The following is a 20,834-nucleotide window of genomic DNA, read 5'->3' on the forward strand; positions in this document are numbered from 1 at the left end:
CGTTGGAGAGTGCGATTAGGCAGGATAGCTCTTGGTCAGCACAAACACGATGGGCCAAAATTCATGGCCTCCTTCCATGCTGTAAATTTATGATTCTATGCTATCCCATCAAACAGTCCCAGGGCAGGTACAGCATGGGATTAGATGCCTGTAGCTCAGGCCAGTTCCACTCAGAGCTCATGGATCTACGCTGAAGGCTGGGCAGTTACCATATCCCTGGATAAGCTTCTACCAGCCATTAGTTACCTGCACCAGTTACACCAACACAGGGATCTGATGGAGGATTGCTGAAGCGCTAACTAGCTCCATATTCTACACTTGGATGCATTGGAGACAGAAAAAAACAACCAGGCACAAGATACACAATAACTTTTATTGATCATTTGATAACGAGTTGAAGTGTGTTTGCTTGTGCTTCCTGTACAGGAACAAGGCCATCAACACAGCAGAGATCAGAGAGACAGTGGTCATAGTCAGGGCCACCATCAGGACCACCTCAGACTCCACACCTAAAGAGCAATGAGAAACCAATGGTTACTGAAGAAAATACTGAGGGGGAAATGGAAACTAGCAGTGGGCCCACTCACCCCCTGGAGACCTCTCCTGCATCCGTTGCTCAGCCTCAGTAAGGGACTCAGTTGCTAGGTCGGCCACATCAGTGTCCACAATGACCAGGGGTCCAAGTGAGGCCTCACCCTCCCACTTCAATTCAGCATCACTCCCTGCAATATCAAACATTCCAGTTAGAGAGGGTAAAGTGGGACCTCCAACATCTAGGAGGATCAATGTCCTACCAGCTTCAGGTACAAGGTCCCTCCTTCCTCTTGAAGGAAAGACCAACTCCCTCGTGGCACCGCAGTCACCCAAATGACAACAGGCGCAAACATCATTGTTTGATCCTTCCAATGGGGCCCAGCTAAACAAGACAATCAGTGTAACAATCAGGTTGGACATCACTTCGCCACACAACACATCCTGAGGGAGAGAGGGGGAACTTACACATTCTGCAGCTTCTGGAAAGTACAAGCTTTGCTCATGGAATCTCTCCGCTCCACTGCAGCAACCTTCAGGTGACAGGCGAGGAAAATCTGAGGGACACATTCAACACCAGCCGTTATTCAGTGACTTCCTCCCAACATGGAGAACCCAATGGGCAGCTTCCTCTTACCAAGGAATGGTCATCGCCAAAGAAGCGGAAAGCATCCAGGTCAAAGTGGAGCTTGTCTCTTGGCAACACGAAGGTTGAAAAGGAGTCCTCAGCTTTGCTGTCCAGGAGGCAACTGAAGAAAGATTAAAACACGGGCCATGGAGTGAATCAAGTGAAGCCATTGAGACGGGACCAGTTGGAGAAAGGAGAGAGCTCCTTACCCATTGTAGTCAATGATGCTGTATCGCGGGGTGGAGTCCTTGTCTGGGCTCAACGTAGCGACACAGCGGTCAATGTAGAGCTTCAAGGGCATGTGGTTGGTCATTGAAACAGAGGCCTCTGTGAATGAGGTCACCCAGGTAGTAGACAGTCGAGGTGCGTTCTGTAAGCCAGTCATCTGAAGGACAAGAGGACAAGGGTTGGAGACAGTAGCTGCAACTCCCAGTGGTTGACAGGAAATCACTCCCCATCCACCCAGCACATACCAGCCATTAGGCGCAGAGAGAATGACAGAAGCCCTTCTCCAGACTTGGTGGAGCTGAACGGGATCCAGGTGGGCTTGATCGGGTTACTGCTCACATTGCCCCTCCTGGAAAGACAAGGGAGCCATTTTAGGACAACGTCAGAGAACATGCATTAGATCGAGTTTTCATTCAGTCAATGGTTACCTATAATGGCAGCACTCAATGGGAATGACAGCTCCATCAGTTCGCACAATGACAGATCCATGAGCCTTGGGAGTGTGGTTCAGTTGGGTGGTGTAGACCAGGAAATCTCCAGCCATCTGAAAAACACCAGGGTCAGAAATGGCAAACAGCAGTTTTATGCAATGAACTTTAGATTTGGGAGTTACAAATGAAGCAACCTCAATATCAAGCTTCTTACAGGGTCAATGTTGGGAGTTTGTTTCCCCTGGTAGTGTGTCTAGAACTTGGTCAGTCTCAGGAGGTGGGGTCCACCATTTATCACTGAGGGGGAAGAGTAATTTCTTCACTGAGTTGTGAACCTTAGAAATTCTCTACCCAAGAGGGCTGTGGATGCTAATTGACTATATTCAAAACAAAGTGCTCAATAAACTCTTTAGCACTGAGGGATATGGAAGGGAAGAGCAGCCTAGATCTTAAAAAATGGCTGAGCAGTTTGAAGGGATTGTATGGGCTGCTTCTCAGCAGTTAATGCAGGAGATTGCAAGCACAAGATCAAAACTCACTCAAGGGAACATCTTCACTGAATAGTTAAAGACACAAGTTCCATTCATTTGGAGCACTGAATAGACAAATTTGAAGCCTCATTTATTTCACACATTCTAAATTACAGGGAAAGTGTGGAGTTGCACTTTGGTGCACCATCACAATTCATATTCCGAGTATTCATCAAAGAGTCAACCAAATTAGCTCAAACTGAATCCCCATTGACCTGACAATCCAGAAGATTATCCCAAAGAAAAAAAGTTTGGACAAACCCAAGTGAATGCTCAAGGCCAATAGGGGCACAATCACAAGGTTGGAGAGACTTGCAAAGACCAGTTAAAGCGAAGCACAATGCAGAATTCCAGAGCAAGTTTAAGGTTTAAAAGCAGGAGACAGGAGTCCCCTCATCAATGCACCCTCACCAAGAGTTGGAGTGAAGCATGGGGACTGATCCACACACCAAGCTTAGAGCAAGCGTTGAAGAATCACATTACCTTCATTGAGCTACCACACTCATGGAGCCCATAGTCAAAGAGGACGGTGCGGTTCGGAGAGTCGATCCCGGTTGCCCGACAACCTACTGTCCCCAGGGTCAGGTCAGCAGCTTTAACCAGGTGCCTGGTCCCAAATAAATCCACGTGTACCCTGACCAGCAGATAGTGCAGTGTGGGGAGCACAATCACAGTGTGCACACTGCACCCCTCAGGCACACAGAGACAGGAACCAAAGGGAGGCCCAGGAGGAGGAACTCTCCAAGGCCCAGGGGTGGCCTTGACTCTGCTCCATGGAAACCTCTGGCCTCCAAACTGTCGCCAAATATCAGCAGGACAAACAGCAGCACTGGGACCAGTGCCCTCACTACATGATCCCAAACCACTCAACTATCACTGCAGCCCTCAACCAGCACCTTTTATACACACAAGCTGCAGTCACCTGACACCAATGATACCAGAAGCAGCAACATTGAGCCAATTAACTGGCCCCAATCTCCACAATTTCTACCCAATGACAGAACCGATGGATTTATTGCCAAGCGGGCCGATGTACATTGGACCAATAGGAGTGGCAGTGAGTGGCCCGGTGTCACCTGACAAAAATCAGCCCCACAAGGGCTCATTTTGAAGAGCACCATTAATACAATCGTCTAACAAGGCTTTTGTCATTGATGCCTCACAGTGACATGGTTTGTCCCAGTGGCATCTACACAGGAACACATTTAAGGTGGCACAACGGACAAAGGATCTAAAACATAAAATGTCCTTTTTACAAAACAAAAGGAATGTGGGCAGGGACTGCTCCATTATCTGAGGAGTTGCGAATGGAACTGTCATGTATTCAACTGTCATTGTAACCCATGTATAAGCTGACCTAAGCTATACACCTTGAGAACACTGACCACGGGGCGAACTTGTGGGAGACACTCCTAACGTGGACTTTCTGGTATAAAGGGGGAAGCTCCACCCACTGTCTAGCTCTTGAGGTCTTGGTAATAAAGGTAACTGGTCACTGAGTGACCTTCTCTCAAGTATGGGCCTCGTGTGCATTTATACTGTATAGTAAGGAATTATTATTGGCGACGAGAAACTGGGATTTCAACCACGCGAGCATGGCCACTAGCAGCACAGAAGAGAGGTATTGTGTTGGTGATGATTGGGATGACTTTATTGAGAGACTACAGCAAAGTTGTGTCACTAAGGAATGGTTGGGACAGGATTCGGCCAACAAGCGCAGGGCTCATATCCTGACGGTTTGTGGATCCAGACGTACTCACTGATGAAGGACCTTCTAGCACCAGAGAAGCCGGTGGACAAGACTTTTGAAGAGCTCAGTAAATTGAGCGGGGAACACCTTAAACCGGCGAGCAGCATGCACATGGCGTGACACCGGTTTTACACGCATCGGCGGCGAGAAAGCAAAGTGTTCCAGACTTCGTGGCAGACCTCCGGCGAGTGGAGAGCTTATGTAAGTTCCCAGATGCATGCAGAGTGGAGATGCTACGAGAGTTTTTTATTGAGTGCATTGGGCACGCTGGGGTTTTCAGGAAACTGATTGAGACCAAAGACCTGACCTTGGAAGCGACGGCTCTGATAGCCCTGACAATTATCTCAGGGGAGAAAGAGACTAGAATGATTTATGGCAAAAATCTTGGCTCAACTGCGGCAAGCGACCAGGGAGTCAACATTATTAACATGGCACACAGTTCTCTAGGCAGACAAGGGCAATCGGACATGCCCCATCATGTCGTCGAACCCAAAGGTGGAAATCGCTGGAAGCTGAAGTTCAGTAAGTTCATGTGGAGCATATATACAGTTCATATACCAGGACACCACCGATAATGATGGAAGTGCTCCTCAATGGCATCCCAGTATTAATGGAGCTAGACATGGGGGCCAGCCAGTCCCTGATGAGTATCAAACAGTTCGAAAGGTTGTGGGTGTCCAAGGCCGGGAGCCACAATTATTGCTAATTGACGCACAGCTACGGCCATATACAAAGGAGATCATTCCGGTGCTAGGCAGCTCCATGGCAGTTGTGACTCACAAAGATTCGGAGAACAGGTTGCTACTCTGGATTGTCCTGGGGGACTATCCCGCACTACTGGGGAGGATTTGGCTTGCTGTCATGAACTGGAAATGGGGCGATGTCAATGCAATTTCTTCTGTGGAGCGATTATCATGCTCACAGGTCCTGGACAAATTTGACTCATTATTTCAACCTGGCATCGGCACTTTCATGGGGACCAAGGTAGTGATTCACATAAACCCGGACGCCAGGCCAGTACACCACAAGGCCAGAGCGGTGCCGTACGTGATACGGGAAAAGATAGAATGCGAATTGGACCGCCTGCTGAGGGAAGGCATCTTCTCTCCAGTCGAATTCAGTGACTGGGCGAGCCCGATCGTGCCGATGCTCAAGGCAGATGGGTCGGTCAGGATATGTGGCGACTACAAGGCCACCATCAATCGGGTGTCACTCCAAGACCAGTACCCGCTACCGAGAGCGGAGGACCTCTTTGCGAAGCTATCCGGTGGCAAACGATTTTTAATATTGGACCTGACCTCAGCTTACATGACCCAGGAGCTGTTGAGTGAGTCAAAGAAGCTGACCACCATCACGACACACAAGGGGTTGTTTGAGTACAACAGATGTCCGTTCGGGATTCGTTTGGCCGCCGCGATATTTCAACGAAATATGGGAAGCCTCCTCAAGTCAATTCCAAGGACGGTGGTTTTTCAGGACGACATCCTCATCACGGGTTGCGATACTGAAGAACACCTCCACAACCTGGAGGAAGTGCTACGCAGATTGGACCGGGTAGGGTTGCGACTGAAAAAGGCGAAGTGCATCTTCTTAGCTCCAGAGGTAGAATTCCTGGGGAGGAGGTTTGCAGCACAGGGGATCAGACCTACTGCATCCAAAACGGAAGCGATCCAGAGAGCACCCAGACCCCGTAACACGACGGAGCTGTGTTCGTTCCTGGGGCGCCTGAACTATTTTGGTAACTTTCTTCCCAAATTGAGCACGCTGTTAGAGTCGCTACATGTGCTCCTACGCAAAGGTCGCGATTTGGATCCGGGGGAACAGCTTTTGATCCAGCACGCAATTGATTATGCTCCAACAAACTGTTAACGTTATATGATCCATGTAAGAAACTAGTTTTAACGTGTGATGCGTCGTCCTATGGGGTCGGGTGTGTGTTGCAGCATGTGACTGCCAGTGGTCAGTTACAGCCGATAGCTTATGCCTCCAGAAGTCTGTCCCAGGCAGGAAGGGGTGTCGGGATGGTAGAAAAGGAAGCGGTAGCGTGTGTATATGCAGTAAAAAAAAAAATGCACCAGTACCTGTTTGGCAGGAAATTTGAGTTGGAGACAGATCACAAACCCCTAACATCCCTTTTGGCCGACAACAAGGCCATAAATGCCACGCATAGAGGTGGGTACTCACGTTATCCGCCAATGACGACACAATTCAGCACAGACCGGGCACTGAAAACTGTGCCGATGCACTTAGCAGGCTCCCACTAGCCACCACTGAGGGGGCAGCTGAGCATGATGCTGAGATAGTCATGGCTTCTGAAGCTTTCAAAAGCGAAGGCTCACCTGTGACAGCCCGTCAGATTAAAGTCTGGACAAATAAAGACCCGCGACTGTCTTTAGTTAAGAGATGTGTCCTGAATGAGGACTGGGCAGCCATGTACGGGGCATGCCCTGTGGAGTTTAAACCGTTTCATAGGCGCAAGGATGAACTCTCGATTCAGGCCGATTGCCTACTGTGGGGAAACCGAGTAGTCATGCCCCAGATGGGCAGAGAGGCGTTCATCCGAGAACTCCACAATGATCACCCGGGCATTATCATGATGAAAGCAATTGCCAGATCACGCGTTTGGTGGCCAGAGATAGATGCAGACCTGGAACTTTGTGTTCGCATGTGCAACACGTGTGCTCAGCTGGGCAACGCACCCAGGGAAGCCCCCCTTATCCCCTGGTCCTGGCCCGCCAAGCCATGGTCACGCATCCATGTGGACTACGCAGGTCCTTTCATGGGAAAAATGTTTTTGGTTGTAGTAGACGCCTATTCCAAATGGATTGAGTGTAACATTCTCAATTCAAGCACATCCTCTGCCATGGTAGAAATTCTACGGGCAATGTTCGCCGCCCATGGTCTACCGGACGTCTTGGTCAGTGACAATGGCCCGTGCTTTTCATGCATTGAATTCCAGGACTTCATGGCAGGAAATGGCATTAACCATGTCAGAATGGCACTGTTCAAGCCGGCCTCAAACGGCCAGGTGGAACGAGCAGTGCAGATAATCAAACAGGGGATGCTCAGAATCCAAGGGGGTTCCCTACAAAGCTGCTCATCACGCCTACTGTTGGCCAATAGATCCTGACCACACTTGCTCACAGGGGTTCCACCTGCAGAGCTGCTAATGAAAAGGATGCTCAAAACCAGGTTATCTCTTTTCCACCCCACCATGAATGAAATTGTTAAGAGCAGGCGCCGGTCACAATGTGACTACCATGACGGGAATGCGAGGGCACGATGTATTGATGTCAATGACCCTGTCTTTGTCCTCAACTACGCTGCAGGGCCCAAATGGCTCGCAGGCACTGTGATTGCCAAAGAGGGGAATAGGATTCTGGTAGTTAAACTTGCCAATGGACAAATCTGCCGCAAATACGTGGATCAAAGAAAAAGAAGGTTCAGCAACCCCATGGAAGAAGCAGGGGAAGAACACGATGTAGAGCTCACTCCACCACAGGTGACCGAACACCGGAACCAAGTGGAGGAGAGCCCAGTCACTGTGGGCAGTCCGGACATGCCTGAGGCACCTCAAACAGCAGACACTCAGGCCAGCGCCCAACAACCGGAGCCCCAATCAGGCGCTCTACAAGGCAGCGTAAACCACCGGAGAGACTCAACCTGTGATCCCTATAAGACTTTGGGGGGGGGAGGTGATGTCATGTATTCAAATGTCATTGTAATCCATGTATAAACTGACCTAAGTTGTACACCGTGAGAACACTGACCACTAGGTGGTGAACTTGTGGGAGACGCTCCTAACCTGGACTTTCAGGTATAAAAGGGGAAGCTCCACCCATCTTCTCCACTTCAGTGCTGGCTAATAAAGGTTACTGGTCACAGAGTGACCTTCTCTCTAGTATGGGCCTCGTGTGCATTTGTACTGTATAGTAAGGACATATCACCACTAAGAGACCTCGTAAAAGAAAGACTTGCATTTATATAGCACCTTTCATGACCTCAGGATGTCCCAAAGCTCTCTGCAGCCAATGAAGCATTTTTTGTAGTGTCGTCACTAATGTAGGAAACGCGGCAGCCATGTTACGCACAGCAAACTCCCACATATCTAACTCCCTCTTGAATATATCTAACTAACTGGCATCAACAACTCTCTGCGGTAGAGAATTCCAGAGGCTAACAACTCTCTGAGTGAAGAAGTTTCCCCTCATCTCGGTCCTAAATGGCTTACCCCTTATCCTTAGACTGTAACCCCTGGTTCTGGACTTCCCCAACATCGGGAACATTCTTCCTGCATTTAACCTGTCCAGTTCCATCAGAACTTTATATATTTCTATGAGATTCCATCTCATTCTTCTAAACTCCCGTGAATACAGGCCCAGTCGATCCAGTCTCTTCTCATATGTCTGTCCTACCATCCCGGGAATCAGTCTGGTAAACCTTCGCTGCACTCCCTCTAAAGCAAGAATGTCCTTCCTCAGATTAGGAGACCAAAACTGAACACAATATTCCAGGTGATGCCTCACAAAGGTCCTGTACAAGTGCATTAAGTCCTCCCTGCTCCGATACTCAAATCCCCTTACTATGAAGGCCAACATGTCATTTGCCTTCTTCACCGCCTCTGTACCTGCATGCCAACTTTCAATGACTGATGTACCATGACACCCAGGTCTCGTTGTACCTCCCCTTTTCCTAATCTGCTGCCATTCAGCTAATATTCTGCCTTCATGTTTTTGCCACCAAAGTGGATAACCTCACATCTATCCACATTATACTGCATCTGCCATGCATTTGCCCACTCACCTAACCTGTCCAAGTCAACCTGCAGCCTCTTAGCATCCTCCTCACTGCTCACATCACCACCCAGCTTAGTGCCATCTGCAATAGCCATTAACGAAGGCTGATGACCTGTTTGCAACGCTAGCCGGGGGGAAGTTGTTCACAAAACTAGATCTGACGTCAGCCTACATGACACACGAGCTGGTCGACACGTCGAAGAAACTTACATGCATCAACACTCATGAAAGACTGTTGCTCTACAACTGGTGCCCTTTTGGAATTCATTCGGCTGCAGCCATATTTCAGAGGAACATGGAGAGTATACTGAAGTCCGTCCCCAGAACCGTCATGTTCCAAGGTGACATACTGGTCACAGGTCGTGACTCCGTCGAACAGGGTTCTACATCGTCTGGACAAAGTGGGACTCAGACTGAAACGCCCGAAGTGCTTCTTCATGGCACCAGAAGTCGAATTCCTCGGGAGGAAAATTGCTGCTGATGGTATCAGGCCTACGGACTCGAAAACCAAGGCCATCAAAAATGCACCCAAGCCTCAGAATGTGACAGAGCTGCGTTCATTCCTTGGTATACTCAACTACTTCGGTAATTTCTTACTTAGATTGAGCACTTTATTAGAGTCACTGCATGCGCTGCTAAGAAAAGGCTGGGTTTGGGGTGCGTCTCAAGATAGAGCTCTTGAGAAAGCTACTAATCTGCTTTGCTCTAACAAGCTGCTGGTACATTATGATCCGTGTAAGCATCTAGTATTGGCCTGTGATGCTTCGTCATATGGAGTTGGTTGCGTGCTCCAACAAGCTAATGAGTCGGGCAAATTGCAACTTGTTGCATATGCTTCAAAAGTTTTGTCAAAGGTGGAAAGAGCCTACCGCATGGTAGAGAAAGAAGCTTCAGCCTCCGTGTATGGGGTTAAAAAGATGCATTAGTACCTGTTTGGTCTTTGATTTGAACTGGAAACAGATCACAAGCCATTCATTTCATTGTTTGCGGAAAACAAAAGTATCAATACCAATGCATCGTCCCGCATCCAGAGGTGGGCGCTGACATGATCCGCTTATGATTATGTCATTCACCATAGACCTGGCACTGAGAATTGTGCCGATGCCTTGAGCCGTCTGTCGTTGCCCACACCGGAGGTGGAAATGCCACAACCAGCAGACCTACTGTTTGTCATGGACGCTTTTGAAAGTGAAGGAACCCCTGTCATGGCCCAACGAGTTAAGACCTGGATCAGCCAGGACCTGATATTATCGGTTGTGAAAGTTGTATCCTTAGTGGTGATTGGTCTGCCATACCCAAGCAAATGTGTGAGGAGACCAAACCTTACATCCATCGCAAAGACGAACTATCCATTCAATCAGATTGTATACTCAGGGGTAATCGTGTTGTTATGCCTAAGAATGGCAGAGATAAATTTGTGCATGATCTATCTAGCACGCATCCCGGTATTGTCATGTTGAAAGCCATTGCCAGGTCTCATGTATGGTGGCCTGGAATTGACTCTGATCTGGAATCATGTGTGCATCAGTGCAACACTTGCATGCAGCTTAGTAAAGCACCAGCGGAATCGCCACTGAGTCTGTGGTCGTGGCCATCTAAACCATGGTCCAGGATCCACATCGACTTTGCAGGTCCCTTCCTGGGAAAGGTGTTCTTAGTTGTGGCGGATGCTTATTCCAAGTGGATAGAGTGTACAATCATGTCATCCAGCACATCCACAGCTACCATTGAGAGCCTTCGTGTCATGTTTGCGACGTATGGTCTGTCTGACATCGTTGTAAGCGACAACATAAGAACATAAGAACATAAGAAATAGGAGCAGGAGTAGGCCATACAGGAGCAGGAGTAGTCTGCCCCGCCATTCAATATCATCGCTGATCTGATCATGGACTCAGCTCCACTTCCCCTCCCACTCCCATAATCCCTTTTCATTTAAAAAACTGTCTATTTCTGACTTAAATTTATTCAATGTCCCAGCTTCCACAGCTCTCTGAGGCAGCGAATTCCACAGATTTACGACCCTTTGAAATGGGTGGCCCCTTATTCCACGATCATGCCCTCTAGTTCTAGTCTCCCCCATCAGTGGAAACATCCTCCCTGCATTCACCTTGTCAAGCCTTTCCTTATCTCTTATACATTTCAATAAGATCACCTCTCATTCTTCTGAATTCCAATGATTTAGAGGCCCAACCTACTCAACCTTTCCTCATAAGTCAACCCCCACACCCCCGGGATCAACCTAGTGAACCTTCTCTGAACTGCTCCAAAGCAAGTATATCCTTTCGTAAATATGGAAACCAAAACTGCACACAGTATTCCAGGTGTGGCCTCAACAATACCTTATGTAGCTATAGCAAGACTTCCCTGCTTTTATACTCCAACCCCTTTGCAATAAAGGCCAAGATACCATGGGCCTTCCTGATCACTTGCCGTTCCTGCATACTATCCTTTTGTGTTTCATAAGAACATAAGAACATAAGAATTAGGAACAGGAGTAGGCCATCTAACCCCTCGAGCCTGTTCCGTCATTCAAAAAGATCATGGCTGATCTGGCCGTGGACTCAGCTCCACTTACCCGCCCGCTCCCCGTAACACTTAATTCCCTTATTGGTTAAAAATCTATCTATCTGTGATTTGAATATATTCAATGAGCTAGCCTCAACTGCTTCCTTGGGCAGAGAATTCCACAGATTCACAACCCTCTGGGAGAAGAAATTCCTTCTCAACTCGGTTTTAAATTGGCTCCCCCGTATTTTGAGGCTGTGCCCCTTAGTTCTAGTCTCTCCGACCAGTGGAAACAACCTCTCTGCCTCTATCTTGTCTATCCCTTTCATTATTTTAAATGTTTCTATAAGATCACCCCTCATCCTTCTGAACTCCAACGAGTAAAGACCCAGTCTACTCAATCTATCATTATAAGGTAACCACCTCATCCGGAATCAGCCAAGTGAATCGTCTCTGTATCCCCTCCAAAGCTAGTATATCCTTCCTTAAATAAGGTGATCAAAACTGCACGCAGTACTCCAGGTGCAGCCTCACCAATACCCTGTGTGGTTGCAGCAGGACCTCCCTGCTTTTGTACTCCATCCCTCTCGCAATGAGGGCCAACATTCCATTCGCCTTCCTGATTACCTGCTGCACTTGCAAACTAACTTTTTGGGATTCATGCACAAGGACCCCTAGGTCCCTCTGCACCGCAGCATGTTGTAATTTCTCCCCATTCAAATAATATTCCCTTTTACTGTTTTTTTTTCCAAGTTGGATGACCTCACATTTTCCGACATTGTATTCCATCTGCCAAACCTTAGCCCATTCGCTTAACCTATCTAAATCTCTTTGCAGCCTCTCTCTGTCCTCTACACAACCTGCTTTCCCACTAATCTTTGTGTCATCTGAAAATTTTGTTACACTACACTCTGTCCCCTCTTCCAGGTCATCTATGTATATTGTAAACAGTTGTGGTCCCAGCACCGATCCCTGTGGCACACCATTAACCACCGATTTCCAACCTGAAAAGGACCCATTTATCCCGACTCTCTGCTTTCTGTTAGCCAGCCAATTCTCCATCCATGCTAATACATTTCCTCTGACTCCGCCTACCTTTACCTTCTGCAGTAACCTTATGTGTGGCACCTTATCGAATGCCTTTTGGAAATCTAAATACACCACATCCATCGGTACACCGCTATCCACCATGCTCGTTATATCCTCAAATAATTCCAGTAAATTAGTTAAACATGATTTCCTCTTCATGAATCCATGTTGCGTCTGCTTGATTGCACTATTCCTATCTAGATGTCCCGCTATTTCTTCCTCAATGATAGCTTCAAGCATTTTCCCCACTACAGATGTTAAACTAACCGGCCTATAGTTACCTGCCTTTTGTCTTCCCCCTTTTTTAAACAGAGGCGTTACATTAGCTGCTTTCCAATCCACTGGTACCTCCCCAGAGTCCAGAGAAATTTGGTAGATTATAACGAATGTATCTGCTATAACTTCCGCCATCTCTTTTAATACCCTGGGATGCATTTCATCAGGACCATGGGACTTGTCTACCTTGAGTCCCATTAGCCTGTCCAGCACTACCTCCCCAGTGATAGTGATTGTCTCAAGGTCCTCCCTTCCCACATTCCCGTGACTAGCAATTTTTGGCATGGTTTTTGTGTCTTCCACTCTGAAGACCGAAGCAAAATAATTGTTTAAGGTCTCAGCCATTTCCACATTTCCCATTACTAAATCCCACTTCTCATCTTCTAAAGGACCAACATTTACTTTAGTCACTCTTTTCCGTTTTATATATCAGTAAAAGCTTTTACTATCTGTTTTTATGTTTTGCGCAAGTTTACTTTCGTAATCTATCTTTCCTTTCTTTATTGCTTTCTTAGTCATTCTTTGCTGTCGTTTAAAATTTTCCCAATCTTCTAGTTTCCCACTAACCTTGGCCACCTTATACGCATTGGTGTTTAATTTGATACTCTCCTTTATTTCCTTAGTTATTCACGGCTGGTTATCCCTTCTCTTACCGCCCTTCTTTTTCACTGGAATATATTTTTGTTGAGCACTATGAAAGAGCTCCTTAAAAGTCCTCCACTGTTCCTCAATTGTGCCACCGTTTAGTCTGTGTTCCCAGTCTACTTTAGCTAACACTGCCCTCATCCCAATGTAGTCCCCTTTTTTTAAGCATAGTATGCTCGTTTGAGACACTACTTCCTCACCCTCAATCTGTATTACAAATTCAACCATACTGTGATCACTCATTCCGAGAGGATCTTTTACTGGGAGATCGTTTATTGTTCCTGTCTCATTACACAGGACCAGATCAAAGATAGCTTGCTCCCTTGTAGGTTCTGTAACATACTGTTCTAAGAAACAATACCGTATGCATTCTATGAATTCCTCCACCAGGCTACCCCATGCGATTTGATTTGACCAATCGATATGTAGGTTAAAATCTCCCATGATTACTGCCATTTCATGCACAATACCCCCAGGTCCCGCTGTACTGCAGCACTTTACAATCTTTCTCCATTTAGAAACATAGAAACATAGAAAATAGGTGCAGGAACAGGCCTTTCAAGCCTGCACCGCCATTCAATATGATCATGGCTGATAATGCAACCTCAGCACCCCATCCCTGCCTTCTCTCCATACCCCCTGATCTCTTTAGCCATAAGGGCCACATCTAACTCCCTTTTGAATATGTCCAACCAACTGGACTCAATAACTTTCTGTGGCAGAGAATTCCACAGGTTCACAACTCTCTGGGTGAAAAAGTTTCTCCGCATCTCGGTCCTATATGGCTTACCCCTTCTCTTTAAGTATGTAGAGGGCCAACAAAGACCCAGAAAGACTATAATGGTCCATCTGGCCAATCTCAATTTCTAGGAAAGATTATAGCCAATAAATACCTCTCATATCCTTCTGACGAATATTTCCCCACATACTTACCAAACTGGCTCTTGAATTTACTGATACAACAGGCTTACTTCCTGCAATGGAACTCCATTCACACATTCACCACAATAATACAATGCAATAATAGCCAGATAATCATTTTTAGTGCTGTTGATTGAGGGATAAATATTGGCCCGGACACTGGGAAGATGATATAGTGCCAGGGCATCTTTTATATCCAACTGAGAGAGCAGATGGGCCGTGGTTTAACATTTCCAACATGTGGCACTCCCTCCACTGGGAGGGTCAGCCTAGAATTTTGTCCTTCAAATCTCTGAGGTGGGACTTGACCCCACAACCAGTGAGTTCAGAGGTCAGAGTGCGACCCACTAAGCCACAGCATGATGGAGAATCGTAGCGACAGGGAATAGATGGGCAGAATGATGGAGGGTCACCTCAGCATATTCCGGGCACGGGATGGGGGAGGGTTCTTGCCACCTACTGTTAGCAGTCTGGGCAATGTAGTCTTTAGATTTCTCCCAATGGAGGGACGTGCTTTGTGTGCACGCTGTACGCAGACCAGTTGTTATGTGATAGACCCGTTGGTAGCCAGGACATTCCATCATCCGTTCAATAAAAAAACCAAGAAAAAAAACTCGAGCGATTATTGTACAAGTTTATTTTAATTCTCTGCATTTGGTGCTGTATCTGAAGTGTGTTCAGGCCCTCAGTACCCACAGTGCCTGACTGGAACCACCCTGGGCAGGCTGTGACCCATGTATTGTCTCTCCCTGTGAGCCCCTCAGGAAGGCAGAGGGAAAGACTGAACCCAGAAATCAGTGGAGTAAATCCTGAGAGTAGACAATAGGTCGATGAGTATCTGACGAGAGAGCTGAACGTTTCAGGTATGGACTCAGGGTCAACCTCCAGCTTCTAACGTGCCTATTTGCATCTTACAGGAAAATCTGCTTTGCTCCCACTGCCCATCAATCAGTCTAATAGGCATTAACGGTCGCACCACACTGTCTCCTATTTATAGTTTAGATCAAACTTGGAGGCAGAAATGCAATAACCTGGAGTCATTTGAGGGTTATGGAGAATGCCCTCAAATCCACCATGTTATGGGAAGAAGTTTGATTCCAGACTAAACAGCATGTGGAGAACTTCACTACAACTCAATTTAATAGGGCAGCAAATGTGACTGTTTATATTATCCCTCCCAGTGTTAGGGGGCACGGCCTTTGCACACACTTGGTTAGAGAACAGAGAAGTGCAGTGGTCACAGGTCCCTACCTGAAGCCCAGAGCCCTGTACAAGAGTCTTCAACCCAGGGCTGGAGCTGTTGTTTCAAATCAACTGACTTCCAGCCAAACTGGAATTTGAAGCCGGTGTGGGAAATAGTCGTCATAGCCACAGAACAAAGGGAGCCAATGGAATAGCTTGGACCCATCACCGAGGTGCAGCAGTATCTCAGGCCAGACCCGTCATGTATCCTACATGTTTATTGCTGGTACTATTACATATGATGTACCACCAGAGGGCACTACAGTGGGAGACTTGTAGGTTACCTGTACAGTTGTGCCTGGCCGAGTATAAAAGGCAGGCCACCAGGTGTGATCCTCATTCTTGAGTTACCAATAAAAGACTAAGGTCGCTACAGTTCAAGTACAGCACTGCCTCATGGAGTCATTGGCGCCCTGCTGGACCACATGATCCACCCCGACCAGTCCTACATGGTTCTGGGCCGGACAATCCACGATAACATCCATCTGGTCCGGGACCTCATCCATCATTCCCAGGAGGCTGGTCTGTCGGTCGCCTTCCTATCTCTCGACCAAGAGAAGGCATTCGACAGGGTGCATCACGACTATCTGTTGGGAACTCTGCGCGCTTTCGGGATCGGGATGCACTTCGTTGCCCGGATCCGACATTTGTACGCCGCCGCGGAGTGTCTGATTAAGGTTAACGGGTCTTTGAAGGCACCCCTTCGCTTTGGAAGAGGGTTGCGCCAGGGATGCCCCATGTTCGGCCAGGTTTATGCCATTTGCGTGGAGCCTTTCCTGCGCCTCCTGCGGACGAGGTTGACGGGACTGGCTCTGCAAGGGCCGGGCGTGGAGGTCGTCCTCTCGGCTTACGCCGATAACGTGCTCCTCACGGTCGAGGATCCCGTTGACCTGCGGAGGATGCGTGAATGCTAGGCGATTTACTCGGCCGCATCCTCCGCAGGTCAACGGGGAGAAATGTTCCGGACTCCTGGTGGGTCAGTGGCGGGTGGACTCCCTGCCGGAGGAGCTCAGGCCTTTTGCCTGGAGCACGACCCATCTCCTCTATCTGAGAGTCTACCTTAGCCCCGACGAGGAAGCCTGGCCGGCGAACTGGCAAGAGCTGGAGGCCAAGGTCGCCGCTCGGCTAGGGCGCTGGACAGGACTGCTCCGAGTGCTGTCCTACAGAGGTCGAGCGCTAGTCATAAACCAGCTGGTGGCCACCATGCTGTGGTACCGGCTGGTCATTTGACCCCTCCCCCTGCGTTTGTCGCCAAGATACAGAAGAAGCTGGTGGACTTCTTCTGGAACAACAGGAAGCACTGGGTCTCTGCCGCAGTCTTGAGACTCCCGCTTAGGGAGGGTGGTCAGTCGTTGGTGTGCGTCAGCACCCAGCTAGCGACTTTCCATCTTCAGACCCTGCAGAGATACCTTTACGTCGAGCCCCCTCCTTGGTGACGTGCGCTGGCGACGTATTTCTTCCGCCAGCAGCACAGCCTCAACTACGACACGCAGCTCCTGTTTGTGAGCTTGGGGGTCGTCAGGACCGCCGTCCAGGAGCTGCCTGTCTTTTACAAGGAACTCACCAGGGTCTGGAACAAAGTCTCCACCAAGCGCAGCTCTCCACCGGCTGGAGTGGCGGCTGTTCTGCAGGAGCCGCTGCTCAGGAATCTTTACGTCCATGACCGAGGTTTTAGGTGGCAGGCGGACGAGAGGGCTGTGGCTGGCGAGGTGACCAGGGTCAGAGACCTGCTCGATGGCGGAAGAGCGGGCTGAATGGCGCCAGACATGCTGGCACGGCGCCTATATTTGGCCGCCGCCGCCACGCGGCCGATGCCATCGAGTCGCTAAAAACAGCACTGGGCCCTGACTCCGTTTGGTGTGTCAAGGAGGCTCAAGCATGTGGGGAGATCCCATCCGAACTGACCCCCATCCGTACGAAATTCCTGATCGGTGCCAAACCCCGAAACCTCCCTCGGGAACCGGCGCCTCACAACTTGAGCCGCCTCGGGGAAATCCCCTCCGTGCCTTTCAGTTCTGCGCGGAGGGCTTTCCTGTACGGGCTGCTCCTGCACACTCTCAACCTTGCAATCCTCGTCTGCCATCCGGACACGCCATGGCGTACCATCTTGCCGTCCGGAGGAGGCGGGGGTCCCTGATGGAGTGCACTCTATGCGGGAGTCCTCCCACTATTTATCGGGGACTTGGCCTGGAGGGTGGTGCACGGAGCAGTCCCGTGCAATACATTTTTAAGCTGGTTCACGGGCTCCCAGGCCGCCTGCAATTTCTGCGGTCTGGAAGAGTCTGTGTTCCATGTTTTTACTGAATGTGCGACGTTGCAGCACCTGTTCCATTATTTAAAGGGGCTGCTCCTCAATTTATGGCTGCACTTCAGTCCCACACTCCTGATCTTTGGGCACCCTGTGCGGAGGGGAGCGGATAGGTCCGAGGGCCTCCTCGTAGGACTGCTCCTGGGCACGGCCAAGGGTGCCATCAGCCGGTCCAGGCAGCGGGAGTCGAGGGGGTCATTCAGCCTGATTGCCTGCCTCTCTTCCGCGCCTACACCCGGGCCAGGATATCCTTAGAGATGGAGCATGCGGTGTCCACCGGTACGCTCGCGGCCTTCCGTGAGAAGTGGGCTCCGGAGGGACTGTAGTGCATCATCACCCTCGGCAACCAAATTTTAATTTGATTTTATTTGTTTTAAAGTTTAATTTGTTTTCATTGCCGGGTTCTTAGTGTCCCCCTCCCCTTTTATAGGGGGCATGTGTAAAATATATGGTTTCAATGCCCGAAAAAAAAAAAAAGTTAAAAAAAACACAAAAAAAAATAAAAGGTGCTGCAGGGTTAGTTGAGTGGTTTGGGATCATGGGGGATTGTGTAGGGAGGGCACTGGTCTCAGTGCTACTGATATTTGGTGACAGTTTGGAGGCCAGAGGTTTCAATGGAGAAGAGTAAAGGCCACCCCTGGGCCTCAGAGAGTCCCTCCTCCTGGGCCTCCCTTTGGTTCCCGTCTCCGTGTGTCTGAGGGGTGCAGTGTGTCCCCACTGCACACTGTGATGGTGCAGTGTGGGGAGCACAACCTGCTGGTCAGGGTACACATGGATTTATTTGGAACCAGGCACCTGATTAAAGCTGCTGACCTGATCCTGGGGACAGTAGTTTGTCGACCAACCGGGATCGACTCTCCGAATCGCACCGTCCTCTTTGACTATGGGCTCCATGAGTGTGGCAGCTCAGTGAAGGTAATGTGATTCTTCAACTCTTGCTCTAAGCTTGCTGTGTGGATCAGTCCCCACTCTTCACTTCAACTCTTGGTGAGAGGGCATGGATGAGGGGACTCCTGTCTCCTGCTTTTAAACCTCAAATTTGCTCTGGAATTCTGTATTGTGCTTTGCTTTAACTGGTCTTCCCTTGTCTCTCCATCCTGGTGATCTCACCGCTATTGTCCTTGAGCCTTCACTTGGGTTTGTCCAAACTTTTCCGTTTTTATACCTTGTGGATATTCAGCTCTGTTGCCCTTCTTGATCGGGTTAACAGGGATTCAGTTTGATCTAATCTGGTTGATGAATACTTGGAATAAGAATTGAGATGCAATGCACTATAGAGGAACTGCACACTTTCCCTGTAATTCGAATGTGAGTGAATTAAATGAGGCTTATAGCTAGTCTATTCAGTGCTCCAAATGAATGGTAACTTGTGGCATTAACTATCCATTGAAGCCATTCTTTGAGTCGGTTTGCCATTGAATGGGTTTCGATCTTGTACTTACAATCTCCCTGCATTAACTGCAGAGGCTGCACAACTTCTGACTACATGAGAACATCATAGGAGCAGGAGCAGCCCATACAGCCCCTCGAACCTGCTCTGCCATTCCATATGATCCATGGTCCACTTCCCTTCCATATCCCAAAGTGCTGAAGAATTTATCGAGCCCCCTCTGGAATTTACTCTATAAGCATCCACATCCCTCTTGGGTGGAGAATTTCAAAGCTTCACAACCCTCAATAAAGAAATCATTCCTCTTCTTAGTATTAAATGGCTGACCCCATCTCCTGAGACTGTGATTGCAAGTTCTAGACACACAGCCAGGAAAAACAAACTCTCAGCATCGACCCTGTACTAAACTTATTTATTGAGATCACCCCTCATTTTTAACTCCAGAATAGAAAGTTCTCCATTTCAGACCAGAACTTCATTGCATAAAACTGAATTCCATTTCTTAACCTGATGTATTTCAGATAGCTGGAAATGTCCTTGTCTACACCACCCACCTGAACCACACCCCCAAGGCTCTTGGATCTGTCATTGTATGATCCAATGGAGCTGTCGTTCCCATTGAGTGCCGTTATTATAGGTAACCATTGAGTGAATGAAAACTCGATCAAACGCATGTTCTTTGACATTGTCCCTTGTCTTTCCAGGAAGGGCAATGTGAGCAGTAACCCGATCAAGCCCACCTGGATCCCGTTCAGCTCCACCAAGTCTGGAGAAGGGCTTCTGTCATTCTCTCTGCGCCTAATGGCTGGTATGTGCTGGGTGGCTGGGGAGTGATTTCCTGTCACTCACTGGGAGTTGCAGCCACTGTCCCCAACCGTTGTCCTCTTGTCCTTCAGATGACTGGCTTACAGAGCGCACCTCGACTGTCTACTACCTGGGCGACCTCATTCACATTGAGGCCTCTGTTTCAATGACCAACCACATGCCCCTGAAGCTCTACATTGACCGCTGTGTCAATACGTTAAGCCCAGACAAGGACTCCACCCTGAGTTACAGTTTCATTGACTACAATGGGTAAGGAGTTCTCTGCTTTCTCCAGCTGTTCCCATCTCCATGGCTTCATGTGATTCACTCCATGGCCTGTGTTGTAATCTTTCTTCAGTTGCCTCCTGGACAGCAAAGCTGAGGACTCCTTCTCAACCTTCGTTGCCAAGAGACGAGCGTGAGTTGGACAAGCTCCACTTTGACCTGGATGCGTTCCGCTTCTTTGATGATGACCGTTCCTTGGTAAGAGGAAGCTGCCCATTGGGTTCTCCATGTTGGGAGGGACTCACGGACTAACGGCTGGTGTTGAATGTATCCCTCAGATTTCCATCACCTGTCACCTGAAGGTTGCTGCAGTAGATCGGAGAGATTCCATGAGCAAAGCTTGTACTTTCCAGAAGCTGCAGAATGTGTAAGTTCCCCCTCTCTCCCTCAGGATGTGTTGTGTGGAGAAGTGATGCCCAACCTGATTGTTGCACCGATTGTCTTGTTTAGCTGGGCCCCATTGGAAGGATCGAAC

At 48.6% G+C, this 20,834-nt stretch overlaps 1 protein-coding gene across 1 annotated transcript; it reads right to left on the bottom strand.

The window, feature by feature from the left end:
• Nucleotides 1–372: 372 nt before the first annotated feature.
• Nucleotides 373–19,956, bottom strand: LOC139262763 (zona pellucida sperm-binding protein 3-like). Its single transcript, XM_070877915.1, has 8 exons — nt 19,825–19,956; nt 1,816–1,931; nt 1,637–1,736; nt 1,369–1,544; nt 1,169–1,280; nt 1,000–1,088; nt 795–916; nt 373–509 (listed from the first exon to the last, which is right to left on the bottom strand). The coding sequence occupies exons 1-8, from the start codon at nt 19,954–19,956 to the stop codon at nt 373–375; spliced, it is 984 nt and encodes a 327-aa protein (XP_070734016.1).
• Between the last annotated feature and the right edge of the window lie 878 nt (nt 19,957–20,834).

The sequence above is a fragment of the Pristiophorus japonicus genome, chromosome 4, assembly GCF_044704955.1.
Source record: "Pristiophorus japonicus isolate sPriJap1 chromosome 4, sPriJap1.hap1, whole genome shotgun sequence".
In the NCBI taxonomy this organism is placed as follows: Eukaryota; Metazoa; Chordata; class Chondrichthyes; family Pristiophoridae; genus Pristiophorus; species Pristiophorus japonicus.

What these genes read in the sequence shown, in the direction of transcription:
- LOC139262763 (XM_070877915.1), bottom strand. Translation starts at nt 19,956, where the DNA reads ATGTCAAAGAACATGCGTTTGATCGAGTTTTCATTCACTCAATGGTTA. An exon ending in AGCATCATTGACTACAATGG is followed by an intron (nt 1,281 to 1,368) that starts GTAAGGAGCTCT and finishes ATCTTTCTTCAG; the next exon opens with TTGCCTCCTGGACAGCAAAG. An exon ending in GGACCTTGTACCTGAAGCTG is followed by an intron (nt 510 to 794) that starts GTAGGACATTGA and finishes ATTGCTCTTTAG; the next exon opens with GTGTGGAGTCTGAGGTGGTC.